At 37.0% G+C, this 23932-nt stretch overlaps 1 protein-coding gene across 4 annotated transcripts in view; it reads right to left on the reverse strand.

Moving 5' to 3' along the window:
- Als2 (Amyotrophic lateral sclerosis 2) overlaps positions 1–23932 on the reverse strand; it is a 550533-nt gene that overhangs the window by 443223 nt on the left and 83378 nt on the right. For all 4 annotated transcript variants that reach the window (XM_090415655.1, XM_090415656.1, XM_090415654.1 and 1 more), the window contains exon 7: positions 6422–6674. In XM_090415655.1, the coding sequence (XP_090271781.1) occupies positions 6422–6674 (253 nt within the window). The remainder of the gene's footprint in view (positions 1–6421; positions 6675–23932) is intronic.

Below are 23932 nucleotides of genomic sequence, written 5' to 3' on the forward strand. Positions count from 1 at the left end.
CCCATAGCTGGGCACAGAAGTCCAGATGGGGTCTTATCAAGGCTCGATACAGAGGAACAACAACTTGTTTGTCTCTGCATGTTAAAGTATTTTTCAGAAGCCAAGTGATTTGGTGAGCTGTTTTAGTTACTTTTGCAATGTACCCCCTAAACTTCAACTCCCTATCCACCAACACTCCCAAATCCCTGGCCTCATCAATCTCCTGGAGTATGGTTCCACCTATGCGATATACTGCTGCTATTCTTTTCACCCCAAAGTGCATAACCTTACACTTTGCCACATTAAATTGACATCCATTTTTACTAGCCCAGTCCTCCACAGTATCCAAATCATCCTGTAAAATTTTGACATCCTGTGCACTCACAATTGCTCTACCCAACTTTGCATCATCAGCAAACAAGTGAACACTTCCTCTCAGATCCTTTCCAATATCATTGATGAACAAATTGAAAAGCAGTGGTCCAAGAACAGAGCCCTGTGGCACTCCACTAGTCACAAGACGTCTTTTAGACTCCACTCCTGAATAAACCACTCTTTGATATCTCTCCTTCAACCACCCTCTTATCCATCTCACCAACCCTATATCTATACCCATCTGCTCCAGTTTACTGATTAGGGTTCCATGTGGTATTCTATCAAAGGCCTTGGCAAGGTCCAGTAGTATCACTGTAAACCCATTACCCCTATCCAGTTCAGCCGTCACTGTGTTATAAAACGTGAGCAAGTTACTGAGGCATGATCTACCCTTCACAAAACCATGTTGTCCCCCATACAATATCCCATTTTCATCTATCCAATCCTGTATTCGTTTCTTGACTAATTTCTCTAAGACCTTGACAATGATTCCTGATATGCTAATCGGTCGGTAATTTACAACAGCAGTCTTGGAACCACCTTTATGCAGTGGAACTATTTTCCCCTCTTTCCACCTGCTCGGGACTAACCCAGACCCGAGACTCAAATTAAACAAAATGGTCAAGGGTACTGACAATTCTTTAGCTGCTTCTCGTACAACACGAGCTGGTATACCATCCAATCCCACAGATGTATTGACATTGAAGTTATGCAATAGACTACTCACCTCCACTTCATTAACCACAATTCCCGTATAAGCTACTGGTTTATTCGTTTCTGCAATGTCACCACCTGGATGATATACTTTTGCAAAGTGCTCACTCAGTAACTCAACTATCTCAACTGATTCAGTTACCTCCCTACCATCGGCATTCTTCAAAATCAATTTGCCATGTACATTTTTCCTTTTACTTGCTACATATCTAAAAAACTGTTTAGGATTCTCTTTAGCCTGCATGGCCAATGTTCTTTCGTAATCCTTTTTTGCTTTTCTTACCACACTCGTCACCCTTCTGGCCTGCGCTTTATACCGTTCATGTGCCTGCCGGTCACCCTTCTCCTTAAATTCCTTCCATAGTTGTTTCTTTTTTTGCAACTCAAGCTTAATGGTGTTATTCATCCATTTAACCCCTACTTGATTTATTATTCGGACTCTAGGTATACAGTCAGCCATTGCTTCATGCAAGCACTTCTTAACTACCTCCCATGCACTATCAACTTCTAGTCCTTGCAGTTGTACATGCCATGGCACTGAGCCAATCAAACTCCTAAGCTTGTCATACTTTCCAGCCCAATAATTCCACATGTACCCTGTCTTAATTGAAAATTCTACACCTTTAGCCACCTCCCAAGTCAAGACCCTATGATCACTCTCACCGATTGGTGGCAATGTGGTCATATTTGTTACAGCCAAATCCTCAGATGTAATTACTAGGTCAAGCACTCTCTGACCCCTAGTATTTTCCATTACATGCTGTCGCAGATAGTTATCCCTTAATAACCGCATAAAATCCAGTTCCTTCCTCCCGTGTGTCCTCTCCTCACTCCAATCAATGCGACCATAGTTGAAATCTCCCATAATAATCACCCTCCTTCCACCCATTTCTTCTATTTGCTTGTGCATACTGTCACCACCATCTTTTCCATCACCTGGTCTATAGCAGCACCCAATTGTATATTTAGTTCTGCTAGCCACAATCTCACACCAAATGGCCTCAAATGTGCTCTTTTCTCTATCCTGCAATTCAACTTCTATTCTCCTTGGCTGGAGCTCATCAGCTATCATCAACAATACTCCTCCCCCCATTTGATTCTCTCTGTCATTCCTGAACACACTATACCCATCACATTCAATCCCACTAGTTATATCATCTACAGTCAGCCATGTTTCACTAATACCTATAACCTGTGGTCTGGAAGTGCCAACCATGGCCAAAAACTCTTTCTTCTTGTTCCTAATACTCCTAGTATTAGCGTACATGAATTTAAGACCCCCATTAGCCCCAACCCTACCATTATCTTTACAAAAAAGTCTAAATTCGTTAAAAATTCTTTAAAACAGGTAGAAGTATTAATATTTATTGAACATTACCATTAAAATCCAAAAAATTCTTCATCAGACTCAATATTGAAAGCATCAATTGCGTTAAAAATTTCATTTAGTATTTCTTCAGCTTCACAATCATTGTCACTGGACACAACTGCATTTCCTTGTGCTTTAATGAAACCATTTCTAACACAGTTTTCACTTACAGCAGCCCAACTTTCTACAATCCATGTAACTATATCTTTATATGATGTGCTTTTCATCTTCCCTGTTTTTTTATATTCATGGATTCATGGATATTCTCATACCTTTAGCTCTTTCACTAACAACCCAATCAAACAGTTTTTTTTTTCTATGGTTGGTCACAAGCACCTTCTAAACCTCATGGCACGTTTCCTCATATGTAAACATTTCAGGACTGTTTCAGCCTTTCGCCGTTCATGAACACTACTTTCTCCAACACTGAACAATCTACCAGCTTCACGATTCCCTTTTTCCTTTGCTACTTCTACCACTTCAAGCTTGAACTGCGCTGTGTAGGATTTTCTCCGAGAAGTACTTCTGTCTTCCATGGGTAATTCAGATCTAATAACAAAATATAAACAAATAATGATTTACTTTATGAATTTAAATTATTTTGAATTAAAAAAATCTACCACTGCTACTACTAGCAACACATGTGCTTTTAAAGAATTCCTCTGTCTATACTTCCTATCTCTACGACTAGTTGGCGCATGCACGTCATCTATACAGCAAAAGGAGTGATGAAAATGTTGGGGTGTGCGTTATCTATTGAAAAATACGGTACTTGATAAAATGACTTGCAATTTCACATGGATGCTTATGACAGATGTACTAACTTAGAAAAAAAAAATCTTGCTGATAGTGTTGCCATCTATGGTCGAGGCGAGGAACTTTTCAGATCATCCTCATATCACTGTTTTAAAGAATTGGCTGAATATAATCATAAACAGGAAGCCATGATGATGGGGGTTAAACTATTCAGGATGTTTTCTGATTTTTTGACAAAGACCAAGGAAAAGATTGCAGCTCATGGTATAAAGTGTGTGTGTGTGTGTGTGTGTGTGTGTGTGTGTGTGTGTGTGTGTGTGTGTGTGTGTGTGTGTGTGTGTGTGTGTGTGTGTGTGTGTACCGCATTGGGCGGGGGGGATACTTTTTTGCTTATTAACACAGGAGTTATAGATGAATGATGCAGGTAGATCAACTTTATCTTTGGGTGATTTTACAAAAGTACCACCTGGATGAACAAGAGTGAGCACCTGCCATTTCAAGAGGAAACGTGTTTCCTGCATGTTTTGTCCTTTCAATATTAGTTAGATTTGATGGTTTCTTAGCAGCTGTTAGGAACTGCAGTGTAGGCTAAGTGAAAAGCTGGAGTTTTAGTCTCAGGCCATTTGAATGCTGAATTTCTCTCTCTTGGGCTGCTTTCGAGACCAAGATGATGGTCAGAAATTCTAGATGGAATGGGTGAAGAATTATTTCTATTATTCAGTTGAAGCAGGTGTTTAGATCGGGAGAACGTTGGTAGGGTTAAAAGTCATAGAGGTCATTCCATTTGACATTCTTGTAAAGCAAAAGGATTCAAGATTGAGAATGCTGGGCAAAGGGTATTTCATAGTAAAGAAAAACTAGGATGAGGTTATGGTCTTAGTTACCAAGAAGAAATTGTCACATTATATTTGGAAGATGAGCTGTGTTAAGAAAAAGTCAAGGACATTTGCAGAAGGATGACAGTTATCAGGTGTTTTGACAAGTTCAGAGACTCTATTATTAATATTTTTCTCTATTTTTCCAAAATAGATGGCACCTAATTAAGACTAGTTCTTTGTGTTTTCCGTTAAATTTTTTTTAACTATCCTACTATTATACCAAACTGTTGTTTCATATACTGTGACAAACTGCTTTTGTCTATGAAGATGCTTGATATAATACCCACAAAATGTCAACAAATACATTAATATTATTTTTTTATCATTCTATGTTGTCATCGACACCGTTGAAAATAAATAACATGCTCAAAGGATCTATAATTTCATTCACTTTTTTCTTTCTATACATAAGCAACCTTTTTCACTGACCTCAAATCTTATTCGTAGCTTTGCTGATGATGGTACACTATTGTTGTTCTTTACTTGACAAACCTAGCATGCACTATTAACTAGAAGCTTTGATATCCTTCATAATTAATACCTTAAACAGTGATTTTCTTGCTATTTCTTCCATAGAGCAAGGTCAATGTTGTGAACTTCAATGCTACTAAAACAAAGTCGCGTATTATTTCTCCCACAAAAGATCTAATTTCACTTCCCCTTTCCTTTCAATAATACCAAAATCACCAGACATGATTAGCTTTTTCTTCTTGGACTGATCCCTCTACCTCCTCTTAGCACAAACACATCTCAGCCATAGCCTCTTCAGCCTCCACAAAAAACTACTTACTTTTCCTCTCAAAGCATTACCCTCTCACCTGCAAAATTGCTAGCACTGTATAAATCCCATATCTGCCCAATCTTAGAATACTATGCCCACATGAGGTAATGCACCAAAAACCTCTGTAAGAATGCTTGATACTATGCAGAAGAGAAAAAAATCTGATAAATAAATTCTCTCTCAAAGATTTCTTCCAATCATTCTTGTCCTTTAATGTCTTGAATTTCTAATTTTGGACTTTTGACATGTAGTTATATATCAGGGGAATATATTCAGGGTGTGCTAGGTGTGCAGTAAACACCCATGGAATAGCAATATCACTGATATCATATTTTTGCATTTATTCCTGTTAAAGACACCTTAATTGTTTCCTGGCTTTGTATAATTCCTAAAATTAAAAACAATATACTAATGCTTCATGAAGAGGACACTTTTCAACACATAAAGATTGCATCCCATTGTTCTTTGAAGTATGAACTTCAAAAAACTTCAAAATACAGGCATTTGTGAAACGTAAACTGATATGTTTAGGATGCCAACATAAATAAGTTTTTAATATATAATTTTCTATAAATAATTTATAACTTTTCTGCCCATATTTACAATGGGGAAACAGTGTTGACTACTGAATCTACTGTTTTCTGCCAGAGCTATGCCGATTGTATGATTGCAGTCAAGGAGGTGAGCCTCGTATTTCTCTTCCAAATTTACTATTATATTTACACCTTTAAGTAATTCAAAGACAAATATACTAACCAAATACAACATTCTCCTTGATCGTTGTTTTCTAATATATCTTAAACACATTGTTCCCCATTCTATGCAGATTTGGTTACAATTCATTGATAAATTAATGTATTCAAACTTATCCTACAATTAATTGCATTGGGCCAATTAAGATGAGCACTGATGCGCTATGCACTCTTAAAACATTCATACATCGATAAAAATGCAATCAAATTGACGTGAAATTTGTAGTGTGAGTTGCATAAGCCACACAACAGCACACCCAAAATGGGCATGTGACGCCACTCGCATTATATATAATTATTTAATCAAAAGAATGGACACTATACACATATAGTTTTTTTTTTGTAAATCCCACCCATGAACGCCTGTTAGCCTATAGTGCATTAGTAAACTGTACCGTGAGCAAGCTACACATTAAATAATCTTGGCTCCTTTTTCTGTAGACTATACATAGTGCTTTTCCAAGCCACTTCAGTTCTCCAAGTAAGCAGGTCAATGGTCTCCCACCAGGCAATGAAATTTATCTTCCACATCTATGCCTGTGATAAGATTCAAATCTACAGCCTGCTGGTTTGAGAGCAGGTATGTTAACCACTTAGCCAACCAGTTTTTAAAATAGAAGGGAAATGTTTTTGAGATAGTATGGGACAATACATATAAAGTTTGGAAATCAGAGACTTAAGGTTGATGGTATTAGGGTAACAGAAAATGGAATGATTTTATGAATCTTATTACACTTGAACATTCATAAATGCTGAAGATATAAAAAAAAGAAATATAGCTTATTATATTTTTATTCCATCTCATATTTTAACATACCTGAGAACTCTAACACACTCAAGAACTGCACCTACTGCTATAGCATCACTCAAACTTTCTGCATATCTAAAGTATATTTCCAGCCATTCTTCCTCACTATCCAACATGTAAAGAGAGTCAATGTATGTTCTTTCTTGTACAAGTAGAGTAAGGTCATATGCATTCATTGAAACCATATCTAGTAATTCAGCAAAATGAGCAATAACAGACTTCATAGATTGACAATAAAGAAGAAGAACTTCAGATACAACATCTAGGGGAGAAAACAATTATATAGGCAAGTTTTTAAACACAACTGAACAATCAAAATTTCAAAAATGCACTGTACTTTTCTTAAATAAGAGTATTCAAATAATCACTTATTATATACAAGGCTTGACGAATTATGCAATAAGTCAATAGGAGTCAATAATAACAAGAGCAGGAAGAATAGTAAAAACATTTGATTTTTTGGAAAATATAATTGGTTACATTAATTTTTGTTAATGGTCTTTACATTAATTTTTGTTAATGTAAAGACTAGAATAGCCTTTACATTATGAGTTTTCTTCTGTGTTTGCTTAAAGTTAGACAAAGATTGTTTAGAAAGTTATTTTTTATTAAATAAAAAGAAATATTCTATTTTTGTATTAATTTATATTCCATTTTGTAGCTACTTACTTGACAAACCTATATGTCAAGCCCTGATGACAGATATGAAATTTTTTACAAAAATTATGAACATATACCTAACAAAGTTGGATAGCATCTTTTTTTGTGCACCACACAGCCATATTGTAAATGCAACATGTTCAAATGCGAATGCATGAACTATATGTGACATGTAACGAAATCAGCTTCTGTGTTGTAACAGCAATAAGCATGTTACTGAAGCTATGTTTTATTTCTTTAAAAACAGTTATACATGGATCAGTATTTTAGAATGCATGGACCATTCTAAAAATGGAGATGCTTTTATAATGGATCATCCATTTTTTTTTTTAATTATTTAGAATACATCATTCATGCATTTGTTAAGGTTTGTTTTATTTGATGGGTTAAGGGACCCATCAAATATGTGCAAAGATGTCTACATGTATATGGCACTAGAGAAGAATCGAGATCTGCAAGTTGACCAACTGTGTTATGCAGACTGCAGACAAAGATATACAAAAGAACATGCAGGTAAATTATTGTCTATACATGAATGCTAGGAATACCAGAAAGAAAGGGATAGAGTTTCTTGCCTTGGTCAATATGTTTGGACCTCAGATTATAGGCATTAGCAAGACCAGGCTATCAGAATCTGACATACTAACTTATTGAGTGTAAAGGGTACAATATTTTTAGGAAGGATAGACAGGATAGAAGAGGAGGAGCCATGCTGCTAATGATATTGGATGACTTGAATTCAGTTAGAGTTGAGACCTATGATTCTAGTACAAACTAGTGACGCCACCTGTTGTATCTTTTTCTTGTCGAAAGTGGCAACCTTCATTAGTGTTGTGTCAACTGTTTATGACATTTGTTTCATTAGAAGCCAAGTTATAGTGCCAAGAGTGACTGCGTTTTGACGAATAGTCGGAAAATGAGTTTCGAACAGAGAGCTGCGATTGACTTTTGTGTTAAACTTGGTAAAAGTTTCACCGAAACGCATCAAATGCTTCAAAAAGCATACGGTGATGAATGCTTATCCTGTACTCAAGTTTACAAGTGGTTTAAGCGATTTCGAAGTGGTCACTAGACACTTGAGGACGTCAAAAAGCCGGGCCGTCCAAAAACTAGACTGAGCTAAGTTCACATCCAAAAAGTGCATGATTTCATCAAAGAAAACCCAAAATCGTCCGTGAGATTGATTGAAGATGAATTGGGGATTCCAAAACCAACTGTGCACAACATTTTGATAGAGAGTTTGGGCCTTTGTAAATTGAATTCATGATTTCTTCCCCACAAGTTGACCGACGACCAAAAAATGCATCGAACTGAACACTGCAAGGACCTCATTAAAACCGCTCATAAGGACTCAAACTTCCTTGAAATATGGTGTTTTGAGTATGTACTCAAAACAAAGCACCAGAGTGCTGAGTGGAGACCACCATAAGAGGGGCATCTGAAAAAAAAAAGTCGCTTATTTGCTTCACTGCTGATTTGTTTCTATGATTCCAAGGGCATTATCCACAAAGAATTCGTTCTAACTGGCCAAATGGTGAATGCCAATTTTATCTCGAAGTTTTAAAGTGATTGGTAGCGAGAAGTCATCACGTACGGCATGAATATCGTGATGCAGGCAGCTAGTCACTTTTACATGATAATGCACCATCTCAGGGTTCGAACATTGTGAGACAGTTTTTGAGCAAAAACTAAGTTTGCGTGTTGGATCACTCACCATATTCACCTGATTTAGCACCATGCGACTTCTTTCTCTCCCCCCCGACTTCATTTGCCGATGAAGGGAAAGTGATACAACACCACTGAAAACGTTCAAGCGCAGTAACCACAGCCTTCAACAGTATCCCCAAAAACCGATATAAAAAACTTATTTAACGAATTAATTGTCCATGCCAAAACACTGTATTGAAGCTAAGGGAGAGTATATTGACTGAAATAAATGATTTGAATAATTATAATTGGCCTGCATTTTATTTTCTATCAAAAGTTCGGTTTCTTTTTGGACAGAGGGTGTACTACTAACAGTATTTCATGTGGCAGTGAGTTTGAAGCCACCTGGTGTGACGTGAAATCTAACACGAACAATTATATAGTGGGGTGTTGTTACAGACCTGGCGAATTGGTTGCTAGTGATGAAGAAATGCATCATCACTAGCAACCAGAAATGCATCATAAATATAGATGATTGGCATGAAAAGAGAATTCATAATGGGAGACTATAATTATCCAAATATTTATTGGGTAACAGAATCTCATGAGAAGAATGAAAATTAATTTATTGAGCTGTTCCTTTTGTCATTTGTAACTTTCTCAAGTAGCACGTGACAGAAGGAACTCGAGGACAAAGAGTGTTAGATTTGATTATAGTGTCAGAGGGCATTTCAGTTAAAGACGTAACTATTCTGCCTCTGGTTGGTGACAGTGATCATGTGGTACTCACTTGGGAAGTGACCAAGTTGATGAATGTTCCATTCAGAAAAGATTACATACTGAACTACAAAGTAGGAAATTATGGAGTATACTGAGTTAAGCAGAAGTGGAATGGTATCGGCTGCTGGATGGGAAGAATATGAACAGTGCATGGGAAGAATTAAAAAAAATACTTAAATGATGGAATGTGTCATGAGAGTTCGAAGAATAAATAGTGTAGAAGTCAAATGAATGTGTATTCTTATTAAGCAAGACATTCGTAAGAAATGGATGATGTGGAAGGAATACTATGTGCATAAGGATGATGTCTGTTATGAAAATTATAAGCAACAGGCTAGAATAGTCACAACTGTCATACAGAAAGCAAAATCTGAGTATGAAAAGGAACTGGCTCTGCAAGCTAAAAACAGTACACAAGAATTCTATCGATATGCTGCAAGAAAAAGAAAGAATGAATATGAAAGAATAACTCTTCTAAATGCAGATGGTGTGTGAGGGTAGATATCTCTAAATAATAACAATAATAATTTTTCCTTCAGTACAAATAATCAATTAGGGGTGCTTAAGGGTCAAAGCTGTATAACTGAGAGGAGACCTCGACATAGCCTTTAAAGGAATGTGGAGAACCGACTAGGGCTTCTGACCTAATGTCCAATCCTCACCTTCTCGTGATGCACCCTGTTAGGTATCTACCTGGATACTGAACGAACGAGGATCGGCTGGCAATTTGGGATTTAGCAAACCAAATTGTATTCTTATTGGCTTAAATAAAAATACAAAATGATGGTACAGCATGACAAAATTTCATGCCAGCTGGGGCATCACCTGGTTAAACAAGGCCCCGTTGTTTTAAAGGTTGTTGAAGAAGCTCAGAAATGGAAGAAAGAGTGTTGTAAAAGGAATTATAGATCATAAAGGTGACATGAAAACTGGAGAAAAAGAAATCCTTGAAGTATGGAGTAATTACTTCAAAAAATTGCTAAATGAAACAAGCAGTGATAGCACTGTGGTAAAAAACACTCAACAGGCATACATTCAGGAATACATATCCATACTTGATGTAGAAAAAGCCATCAAACGCTTGAAATGTGGAAAGGCAGCAGGAATAGATGATATTAGGCCAGAAATGCTGAAGTATGGAGGTATAAAAGTCTTACACTGGCTGCACTTCATAGTTCAGAAAGCTTGGACAGAGGGACGAATTCCCAATGATTGGAGTAGAGCTCTCATAGTACCCATATATAAAAAGGGAAATAAAACTGAATGTGAGAATTACAGAGGAATTTCCCTACTGAGTGTTCCTGGTAAGATTTATGAAAGTACACTTGAGAAACGGTTGAGAAGGATTGTATAAGAAAAGCTTGGTGAAGAACCAGCTGGATTCAGGCCAAATAGATGCTGTCAGGATCAAATCTTCACTTTACGACAATAGTTGAGAATACATTGGGAATATAACAAAGATCTGTATTTAAGTTAGTGTATACTAATGCCAGGAGTATTAGGAACAAGAAGGAAGAATTTTTGGCCTTGATTGGCTCTTCCTGACCACAGGTTATTAGCATTAGTGAAACATGGCTGACAGTAGATGATATAGTTAGTGAGATAGAATGTGTAGGTTATAGTGTGTTTAGGAGAGACAGAGAGAATAAAATTGGGGTAGGAGTGTTATTGATGATAGCTGATGAACTGCAGCCAAGGAGAAATGAAGTTATATCGCAGGATAGTGAAAAGAGCTCATTTGAGGGTATTTGGTGTGAGATTGAGACAGACAGAACAAAATATACAGTTGGGTGTTGCTATAAACCAGGTGATGGAATAGATGGTGGAAATAGTATGCATAAACAAATTGATGAAATGAGTGGAAGGAGGGTAATTATTATGGGGGATTTCAACTATGGTAACAATGACTGGAAGGAGGAGAGGACACATGTGAGGAAGGAAATGGATTTTATTCAATTATTAAGGAATAACTATCTGAGACAGCAAGTAATTGAAAATATTAGGGGTCAGAGAGTGCTTGACCTGGTAATAGCATCTGAGAATTTGACTGTAATGAATATGACCATGTTTCCACCTATTGGTGAGGGTGATCATAAGGTGGCTAAAGGAGTGGAATTTTGGATTAAGACAGGGTATATGGGGAATTACCATGCTGGCAAGTATGACAAGCTTAGTAGATTGCTTGGTTCAGTGCCATGGCATGTACAACTGCAAGTGCTGGATGTCGATAGAGTATGGGAAGTGGTCAAGGAGCATTTACAGGAGGTTATGGCTGATTGTATACCTAGGGTCCAAATAGTAAAACAAGTTGGGGTTAAATGGATGAATAACACCATTAAGCTTGAGCTGCAAAAAACGAAACAACTGTGGAGGGAATTTAAAGAAAGAGGTGACCTGCAGGCGCACGAAGGGTATAAAGTGCAGGCCAGAAGGGTAACGAGTGTGGTAAAAAAAGCAAAAGCGGATTATGAAAGGAAACTAGCTATGCAAGCTAAAGAGAATCCCAAACAGTTCTTTCAATATGCTGCAAGCAAAAAAAAAAAAAAAACTGTACACGGCAAAATGATTTTAAGGAATGGCGATGGTAAGGAGGTCACTGAATCAGTCGATATAATGGAATTACTGAGCGAGCACTTTGCAAGAGTATATCATCCAGGTGGTGACATTGAAAAAATGAAGGAACCATTAGTTTATAAGGGAATTGTGATGAATGAAGTGGAGGTGAATAGTCTATTACAGAATCTTAATGTGAATACATCTGTGGATGGTATACCGGCACAGGTCTTACGTGAAGCGGCTAAAGAATTATCAGTGCCCTTGACCATGTTGTTTAATCCGAGTCTCGGGTCTGGTTTAGTCCCAAAGGTGTGGAAAGAAGGGAAAATAGTTCCACTGCATAAAGAAGGATCCAAGACTACTGTTGCAAATTACTGACCAATCAGCACATCAGGAGTCATTGTCAAGGTCTTGGAGAAAGTAGTCAAGGAAAAATACAGGAATGGATTGATGAAAATGAGATACTGTATGGGGGGGGGGAGGTATATTGGATGGTATACCGGCACGGGTCTTACGTGAAGCAGCTAAAGAATTATCAGTGCCCTTGACCATGTTGTTTAATCTGAGTCTCGGGTCTGGTTTAGTCCCGAAGATGTGGAAAGAGGGGAAAATAGTTCTACTGCATAAAGAAGGATCCAAGACTACTGTTGCAAATTACTAACCGATCAGGAGTCATTGTCAAGGTCTTGGAGAAAGTAGTCAAGGGAAAAATACAGGAATGGATTGATGAAAATAAGATACTGTACAGGGGGACAGCATGGCTTTGTGAAGGGTAGATCATGCCTCAGTAACTTGCTAAAGTTTTATAATACAGTGACAGCTGAACTGGATAAGGGTAATGGGTTTACAGTGATACTGCTGGACCTGGCTAAGGCCTTTGACAGGATACCACATGGAATTCTAATCCGTAAACTACAACATATGGGAATGGATATAGGATTGGTGAGATGGATAGGTGGGTGGTTAATGAAGAGATATCAGAGAGTAGTTTATTCAGGAGTAGAGTCCAAAAGACGGCCTGTGACTAGTGGTGTGCCCCAGGGTTCTGTTCTTGGACCAGTGCTGTTTAATTTGTTCATTAACAATATATGGAAGGATCTAAGAGGAATAGTTGATTTGTTCGCTGATGATGCAAAATTGGGTAGGGCAATAGTGAATGCAGAAGATGTCAAAATCTTGCACGACGGCTTGGATAGATTGGAGTTCTGGGCTAAGGAGAATGGATGTCAATTTAATGTGACAAAATGTAAGGTTATGCATTTTGGGGTGAAAAGATTAGCAGCAGTATACCACATTGGTGGAACTGTACTCCAGGAGATTGATGAGGCCAGGGACTTGGGAGTGGTGGTGAATTTAGGGGGCACATTGCAAAAGTGACTAAATCAGCTCATCGACTCACTTGGTTGTTGAAAAATACTTTGACGAGCAGAGACAAGCAAGTTATTGTACCTCTGTACTGATTCTCGATTACTGTGCCGAGATTTGGTCACCTAGGTTTCTTCTTGATGGGGAGGAGGTGAAGAGGATCCAGAGGCGAGTGACCAAGATGATAGCAGGTCTATGGAATGAACCTTATGAGAACAAGTTGAAGATTTGTGGGTTGCAGAAATTAGTTGATAGGCGGAAAAGGGGAGATATGATTGAGACATATAAATTGCTAAAGGGTTTCTATAGGATTAATTCAGAGGATATTTTTGAGATCAGGACTGGTGGTGGGAGAACTAGGGGACACCTATGGAAGCTGGGAAAGAGTGTGGTTAGCAAGGGTGTGTTGGAGCTGGGTTCTTTAGAGTGGTAAATGAGTTGAATAAGCTGCCAGAGTCTGTTGTGGGTGCTATGACAGTGAGTGAGTTCAAGGCAAGGTATGATAGATACTGTGAGAATGTCGTATAGTTGTGTAGACATGATGTTTAGGGCCTCCCTCGATGAGTCTAAAGACTCCCTGGAGTCGCCTGTAATAGTAATAATAATAATAAAGTTTTGTAGATCTGGAAAAGATTTTATATGACAATATGCCAAGAGAGAAGCTATTCAATATGCTACAATTATATGGTGTCAATGGGGCATTAATGCTTAGTCTTTATTTGAGTTGTAAGTCAGCAGTATAGGAAGATGTTTTAATGTTAAATCTGGTGTCAGACAAGGATGTACATTATCTTCTCTGTTATTCATTATCTATATGGATCATATTATGAAGGAAAGTGGTATTAAACCTGATATCAAAATTGGAGATGTTAATGTCAGCTCTCTGCTTTATGCAGACGATATTATACTTCTAAATAAATCCACTACAAATCTGCAAGATTCCCTGACTAAATTATATAACTGTTGTAATAGATATGGTATGAAGGTCAGCAATAACAAGACAAAGATAATGAAAATAGGCAGAAGCATTGAATATGTCAACTGTGTTGTGAATGGAGAACCTGTGGAACAAGTAAAACATTTCAGCTAAAAGGCACGATTTTTAGTGAAGATGGTAAATGAAATCTGGAAATAGACAACAGAATCAACAAAGCTGGTATGGTAGGAAGTCAATTGAATAAATTCATATGGAATAAGAGAGAAATTAGTCGGAACACTAAATTAGCTGTATACAAGACGGTGTTCAAACCAGTTTTAACTTGGGGATCTGAGAGTTGGGTCAGAAGTAAAACACTTGACCAAAGACTAGAGACTGCAGATATAAGAGTCCTGAGAAAGATTAAGGGCATGAACAGATGGCATCAATGGCAATATCTATTAAAAACAAGGATATTAGGAAAGAACTTGACATTGTCAGCATCCAGGAATGTGTTAGCAGAGCTAATCTCATGTGGTATGGCCTTAAACAGAATGGGAGAAGAAAGATTAGCTAAATAAGTTATTTGCTATGATTACAGGAAAAAAACTCAGAGGAAGACCAAGATATAGGTGGATTCACACAATAAAAAGTGCCTTAGAAGACAGTAATATAAGATCTGATAATATTGAGATGTTGACAGATAACAGGCTAATCTTGAGGTAAATTGTTAATAGGAAGTTAGTAATAACATAACTTTTCATCATAAGATCCTGCACCCCCCCGTTAGGGTATATGTCAGGAATTTGATGATGAAATAATGGTAAGTGTGCAAATGGACATCATTCATGTGTCAATATAGTTTGTGCAACTACAAATTATCAAATTTGTTTAGAAAGGAGGACTAATCTTTAAAGGTGCTTGTGGCATGACTATAAACAACAAATTATACAATAACTACAGTAATTAACTTTAATGAAATGAAAGTACAGATATTTTGTACTGAAAATAACAGTATATCATCAGTGCAGAGAATCAAGCAAATCAAAGAAACAGGAATACAAGGTACATAAGACTAACTTACTTCTTAACCAGGTAATGGTAAATGAAAGTTTCTACTATTAAAAAAAGAAAAATAAAGTTCTGATAGTATGTTGTTTTGGAATTAAAGCTGAAGCAACTAATTCTATGAAGTATGAGTGTATATATTATTTGAATAATTTTTTTTCATGAATAAATTCACCTGAATAAATCATTTTAATAATTTAATTTTTTCGAATTATTTTTTATAAATGCTATGTGGACTGTGTAACTATGGAAAAAAAGCAGTCCTCAGATCAAATGTAGTGACCAACTGGAGGACATTTTTTTCCTGGTTTTTGAAACTGGTTTTTCTTCCTTTGTCCACAGAACCCATACTATTTCAGACAATAAATATATTGTGTTAAGGACCACCAGATAGCAACACTTGTCTGCCTTCTCTTCACCAGATGCCATTTGTAATTAGTGATAGTCTTGGACCAGCTATCCCTGTTTGGCTATCGGTGGAGATTGAGATTCAACCTCAGTCTCCAAAAGAGTTAGATCAAGCTAAAATGACCTTGCCAACTCCCTATAAGGGAAAAAAAGTGTCAGTAGAATTTTTATTATTCTTTATATTATTTATACTACCCAGGTTTATCTTGAGGAAATGCTATTACTAATCTCACACTTAAGTGCTCAACTCAATACAAACAGTCCATAATTATACTAGCTGAAGTCAAAAATTACTTCAAGTATGTCTAAAGAAATAATTATTCAAATATTATTTACAGTAATTATATACACTCATTAGAAAAATACACACACACACACACACATACATGATATTAAAGTGTAAATTAATAATCCCCTTTCATTTGATTTAAACATATAACAAGTAAATCTGGGAATCAAGCTTCTGAGTGAAGTAATCAAATTCATAATGTGAAAAACACAGGCCAAATATGGCATGCTGAAAACTGTGTTTTAAGCAAAAACTCAGATTAAGCAGAAGATGTAAAATTATTGTATTAATTACAAACTTTCAACTGAAATCTCAGTTGAAAGTTTGTTCTTAACCATCCACATTCCTCTTTCAAAGAGACCTAATTCAATTGAAGAAACTAAACAACCTCCCATCCAGTGGCGGAAGGAATATCCATCACCAGAAACACTTATTTCTTCCAAGCAATATAAAGAATATGAATACTTACATACAATAATGGAGGCACATATATTAAAATTGTTTCTCTTATTCCATATCACTAAAAACAGGAAATATGAAAGGTTATTTTGCTTTCCTTGATTAAACCAAGAAATTCCATAAGTACTATGAAAATATCAGCACATCAATTACTCCCATAAGATTGTGTGTGTGTGTGTGTGTGTGTGTGTGTGTGTGTGTGTGTGTGTGTGTGTGTGTGTGTGTGTGTGTGTGTGTGTGTGTGTGTGTGTGTGTGTGTGCCTCTTAATAAACTTGTTTTATTCCTTGTTTAATATTAATTTATAGAAAGTGCAGATCCATATTACTCCAAATGTTCAAATTTTCCACTCTTTCCTTTTCCTTCCATGCACTCTCCTTCCACTCTTAGTTATTATTCATCAGTGTTCTCTCACTGCTAGTCAATGTATGCAATATGACATTATAAAAAAACTCTGATCACATATGGGTTCTTCGGCTGCAAGCATGGCAATATCATTGCCAACACTTAACTTTTAATAGAGGAAAGTAACTTCTTAATTATATATGTAAAACAAAATTTGTAACTTTTCTTCAATATTTTGATGCACCTTGAATTTAAAATCCTCTGTGCAAGAAATATCCTCCGCTTCAGGAATTACTCTGCTGCAATGTAAGCAACTATAATAGCTAATGTCAGCTCAGGTCAATTCTTGGCCACTTTCATATTATCAATATTTCACAATACAAAATATATTACAATAAAATATAATTTAGGTGTTTTTTTTTTACTTGAATTAATATTCAATAAATACTCAAACGAATTATGTCATAACTATGTACACTGTTTGGAAAGAAGTCAACAGACACAGTGTGAGGAACAAACAGCCATGGTGCCCAATCTTAACAAAATGTAGGACCTCCTTTTGCTAGGATGACTGTAGCAATCCTACAGGGCATACTTTCCACAAGCCTATGATAGTGGTTAATGGGAATTTTGGACCATTCTTCCTGTAGGTATGTAATGAGGTACTGGACTGTTGTGGGGTAGACGTCCCACACATGTTCAACAGGGTTGAGATCAGGGCTCCGTGTGTGTGTGTGTGTGTGTGTGTGTGTGTGTGTGTGTGTGGAGGGACTATTCAAGTTCATGTCCACAAACCATGTAGTTATAGCAACAGCCTTATGACATGGTGCATTGTCTGGAAAGAGACAATAGTCAGTTCTGTAAAAATGTCACAAAGTGAGAAGCATTGCATTGTCCAGAATGTTCAGATATCTCTCTGAGTTTAATGTTGGTGTCACCAAAAACTGAGGTCAGAGGCTGAACCAAGAAAAACAGGATTATACCATTGTACTGACACCTCATAAATTCATAGTTGAAATTATGAGGTGGCAGTACAATGCCACCTCATAATCATAAAATTGAGATTACACACTCATGTTCACCGGGCATCTGCCAAACCCATCCATCTGCTTAGTAGAGGGTGTATAGTATGCCCACGCTTTAGAGATCTCCACTTGGAAACTTGCCAAGAATAGTCGATTCATACTGAAGGGGAGAAAGAAATGAAGGACGTACGAATTGGTCGCCAACATGTGAAATCATGTGCTTCATAAGTAAAATTTTCCAACTGTTATACAAGCAACATAATTACTACAATGATGTTAATTTTCCGACGAGTAATAATAAACAACTCATCCCACAATACAGACTGATTACCCTATTATCGGAATGGATTTTCTCCTTTTTTGTAACATGCGTAGAAGTGTCGAAGGGTCTCTAATCTGTGGGCGAACTATAGCATAATTCTTATTTGCATGTGATTGTATATTGCAGTCCTACCATGGAAACCCATGTTCTGAGCTTCGGTTTTTGTACAGATTTGTATTCCAGTTGATGCCCAGAACTCCACATTCAACATGCCAGCCAACAGGTGGTGGTTTTTACATACTATCTTTCATAGCACCCTACAGTCAGGTTCATTGAATGTGCTGGGTTGTCCACTGTGGATAGCACTTGGAGTGAACTCCCTGCGCTTCCATCTCAGTATGGCATTGACCTGGAATGGCCTAATTTGCCAACAGATAGGCACAACATCACAACACCTCTTTCAAACTCCATCGGTTCCCTTCTCATAGCCATTTTACACAGACACAGTTGAACTAACTTGGAAGCATTACATTCCTCCAATTTATACGAACTACAAACACGCGACTCATCCATGGGTCTGTCTGGCTAGTTTGTCTATTCTGATGATTAGACAAACTAGAACTTTTTTTTTCTCATAGAAGCTTGAGAAAACTCAAGCTTCTATGAGAAAAAAAAACCCTTTTAAAGTCCTAGTAAATGTTCCTCATGTCCTACTCAGGATTCCAACGTGGGTTTTTCCAAAGGATATTGTTTATACAAAAGGGACCTCTTGTTTAATCAGATGGCATCTCCTTCCAGGAGGTTGACTACCACGAGCTTCAACCATGTACAGGTTGTGCTTCTCTTTTGCATTCTTCATAGGACAAAAAAAGGTCCAGTCCTTAATATTTCCCATCCAATCTGTTCTTTGTCTTCCAGGTCTTCTTTTTCCTTGTATCATTCCTTCTAGAAGTGTTTTGGTAGAGATTCATGCCTTAGTATGTGACCAAAGTAGGTGGTTTTCCTTTTCTTACTGGTATTCATCAGATTCCTATCTTCTCCAATCATCTCTAATATTTCTAAATTAGTTTTTTTGGCAGTCCATAGGACTTTAAGAATTCTTATGAGGATCCACATCTCAAAAGCTTTTAGTGTATTTTCACAATATTTTGATAATTTCCAGGTTTCTGCTCCATATAGCAGTGTTGACCATACATAGCATTTGGACAGCCCAATTCTTGTTTTTCTGTGAATTTCCCTTGAGGTCAGAATGTTTTTCATGCTAATAAAGGTTGATCTAGCAATTTCTATTCTTCTTAATATTTCCTTTTCACATTTTCCATTCTCTGCAATTAGTTGATCCAAATATATATAACTCACTACTTGATCTAAAGTATTTCCTCTGATCAACACCATGTTCCAACATAAAAATGTGCACAAATTCACATGGAGAAAAGAGGCAAGGAATAAGAAAAGTCTCAATGACTATGTTACTGTTGATAGTGATGTTTTCTCTCTGGTGCAGGACACCAGAGTGTACAGAGGATTTGAAATTGGAAGCGATCACTATTTAGTCTTGAGCAGGATAAAATTGAATTTCATATTGAAAAGAATAACATGTAAGAAAGTTTTAAAGCGAATAAAAGTTGAGCAGCTCTCAGATGTGAACTGTACACTAAAATACACAAAGATTATTGAAGGAAAAATGAAAGAGTTTGAAAACAGGAACCAAACCTTGGAGATTCAGTGGCAAGCCTTGAAGAAAACCCTGACTGATTCAGCCAGAGAGGCATGTGGTGAGGTTGTCTGCAAGGATAGAAAAATCAGAACTCCATGGTGGACACAGGAAGTTAAAGAGGCAGTGAAGGAAAAGAAGAAAGCATACCAAAAGTTCCTGTCAAATAAGTCAGCTTGTGCTCTTAGAGAATATAGAGACAAATGCAAGAATGCTAAACACTGTGTAAAACTAGCTAAACAAAAGTCATGGGAGGACTTTGGTAAGAACAGAGAAAATACATATCAAGAAGGTGGTAAGATGTTCTGGAGGTTGTTGAAGAAGCTCAGAAATGGAGGAAAGAGTGCTGTAAAAGGAATTAGAGATGATAAAGGTGACATGAAAACAGGAGAAAAAGACCTTCTTGAAGCATGGAGTAATTACTTCGAAAAATTACTAAATGAAATAAGCAGTGATAGAACAGTGATAAAAAACACTCAACAGGCATACAGTCAGGAATACATATCCATACTTGAAGAAGAAAAAGCCATCAAATGCTTGAAATGTGGAAAGGCAGCAGGAGTATATACTATTCGACCAGAAATGCTGAAGTGTGGTGGTATACTAGTCTTACAGTGGCTGCACTGCATAGTTCAGAATGTGTGGACAGAGGGACGAATTCCCGATGATTGGACTAGAGCTCTAACAGTACCCATATATAAAAAGGGAAATAAAACTGAATGTGAGAATTAGAGAGGTATTTCCCTACTGAGTGTTCCTGGTAAGATATATGCAAGTATACTTGAGGAACGGTTGAGAAGAATTGTGGAAGAAAAGCTTGGCGAAGAACCAGCTGCATTCAGGCCAAATAGAGGCTGTCAGGATCAGATCTTCACTTCACGACAAATAGTTGAGAAAGCATGGGAATATAACAAAGATCTGTATTTAAGTTTTGTCGATCTGGAAAAGGCATATGACAAGGTGCCAAGAGAGAAACTATTCAATACGCTACAGTTATATGGTGTCAATGGGGTATTATATCAAGCAATACTTACTCTTTATTGGAGTTGTAAGTCAGCAGGTAGAATTGAAGGAAGTACAGGAAGATAGTTTAATGTTAAATCTGGTGTGAGACAAGGATGTACATTATCCCCTCTGTTATTCATTACCTATATGGATCACATTATGAAGGAAAGTGGTATTAAATATGATATCAGAATTGGAGATGTTAATGTCAGCTCTTTGCTTTATGCGGACGATGTTATACTTCTAACTAAATCTGCTACAAGTTTGCAAGATTCCCTGACTAAATTGAATAACTGTTGTAATAGATATGGTATGAAGGTCAGCAATAAAAAGACAAAGACAATGAAAATAGGCAGAATCGTTGAAAATATCAACTGTGTTGTGCATGGAGAACCTGTGGAACAAGTAAAACATTTCAGCTACTTAGGCATGATTTTTAGTGAAGATGGTAAATTAAATATGGAAATAGACAACAGAATCGACAAAGCTGGTAGTATGGTAGGAAGTCAATTGAATTAATTCATATGGAATAAGAGAGAGAAATTAGTCAGAAAACTAAATTAGCTGTATACAAGACAGTGTTCAAACCAGTTTTAACTTATGGATCTGAGAGCTAGGTTAGAAGAAAAACACTTGACCAAAGACTAGAGACTGCAGATATGAGAGTCCTCAGAAAGATTATAGGCGTGAACAGATGACATCAATGGCAATATATTAAAAACGAGGATATTAGGAAAGAACTAGACATTGTCAGCATCCAGGAATGCGTTAGCAGAGCTAATCTCAGGTGGTATGGTCACTTAAACAGAATGGGTGAGGAAAGGTTAGCAAAGCAAGTGTTCGCCGCCAGGTTGGCAGGAAAAAGACCCAGAGAAAGACCAAGATATAGTTGGATTGATACGGTACAAAGTGCCTTAGATGATAGAAATATAAGATCTGATAATGTTGGAGTCTTCACAAGTAACAGACTGATTTGGAGGAAAGTTGTGGATAGGAAGTTAGTAATGATGTAAATTTTTCATGTTGTACTATCATATCCTGTACACCCCTTGAGGTTACATGTCAGGAATTTGATGATAATGATGATTAATATTTATATCGGGTATTTTCCCTTTTTCTCTTATTACCAGCATGGTTTTGGTTTTTTTGAAGTTGAAATTAAGTTCATATTATTATTATTCCGGGCAACTCCAAGGAGTTGACAGACTCATCAAGGGAGGCCCTAACATAATGTCAAGAACAACTATTCGACATTCACACAGTAACTATCATACCTTGCCTTGAACTCATTCACGGTCGTAGCACCCACAACAGACTCCGGCAACTTATTCCACTCTTTCACCACTCTCTAAGTAAAAAACCTAGCTCTAACACTCTTGTCAACCAAATTCTTGCCCAGCTTCCATGCATAGCCCCTAGTCCTCCCACCACCAGTCTTATTTTCAAAAATATCTTCTGAATTAATCTTATAGAAACCCTTCAGTAATTTGAATGCCTCAATCCTATCATCCCCTCTTCTGCCTATCGACCAATTTCTGTAACCCACAAATCTTCAACCTATTCTCATAAGGTTCATTCCACAGACCTGCTATCATCTTGGTCACTCGTCTCTGGATACTCTCCGCTTCCTCCCCATCACGAAGAAACCCTGGTACCCATAACTGGGCAGAGTAGTCCAGATGGGGTCTTATCAAGGCTCGATACAGCGGAAAAACAACTTGTTTGTCTCTGCATGTTAAAGTATTTTTCAGAAGCCAAGTGATTTGATGAGCTGATTTAGTCCACTATCAAACCACTTATATCTTGGTTTTCCTCTGGGTCGTTTTCCTGCCAACCTGGCAGACAACACTTGTTTTGCTAATCTTTCCTCACCAATTCTGTTCAAGTGCCATACCATCTGAGATTAGCTCTGCTAACACATTCCTGGATGCTGACAATGTCAAGTTCTTTCCTCATATCCTCGTTTTGAATATGATATTGCCATTGATGCCTTCTGTTCATGGCTCTAATCTTCTCAGGACTCACACATCTGCGGTCTCTAGTCTTTGGTCAAGTGTTTTACTTCGACCCAGCTGTCAGATCCATAAGTTAAAACTGGTTTGAACACTGTCTTGTGTATAGCTAATTTAGTGTTCTAAATAATTTTAGTATTCTAAAAATAGACTAATTTCTCTCTTATTCCATGATGTAAATTTATTCATTTGACTTCCTACCATATCTGCTTTGTTGATTCTGTTGTCTATTTCCTTATTTAATTTACCATCTTCACTAAAAATTGTGCCTAAGTAGATGAAATGCTTTACTTGTTCCACAGGTTCCCCCGTTCCCAACACAGTTGACAATTTCAACAATTCTACCTATTTTCATTGTCTTTGTCTTTTTAATGCTGACCTTCATACCATATCTATAACAACAGTTATTCAATTTAGTAAGGGAATCTTGCAAACTTGTAGCGGACTTATTTACAAGTATAACATCGTCCGCATAAAGCAAAGAGCTGACATTAACATCTCCAATTCTGATATCATGTTTAATACCACTTTCCTTCATAATGTGATCCATATAGGTAATGAATAACAGAGAGGATAATGTACATCCTTGTCTCACACCAGATTTAACATTAAACTATTTTCCTGTACTTCCTTCAGTTCTACCTGCTGACTTACAACTCCAATAAAGAGTAAGTATTGCTTGATATAATACCCCATTGACACCATATAACTGTAGCATATTGAATAGTTTCTCTCTTGGCACCTTCTCATATGCCTTTTCCAGATCAACAAAACTTAAATACAGATCTTTGTTATATTCCCATGCTTTCTCAACTATTTGTCATAAAGTGAAGATCTGATCCTGACAGCCTCTATTTGGCCTGAATCCAGCTTGTTCTTCACCAAGCTTTTTTTCCACAATTCTTCTCAACTGTTTCTCAAGTACACTTGCATAGATCTTGCCAGGAACACTCAGTAGGGAAATAACTCTGTAATACTCACATTCAGTTTTATTTCCCTTTTTATATATGG

The sequence above is a fragment of the Typopeltis vanoorti genome, chromosome 3, assembly GCF_054136105.1.
Source record: "Typopeltis vanoorti isolate ZY-2024b chromosome 3, IOZ_Tvanoo_1.0, whole genome shotgun sequence".
NCBI classification, from domain to species: Eukaryota; Metazoa; Arthropoda; class Arachnida; order Uropygi; family Thelyphonidae; genus Typopeltis; species Typopeltis vanoorti.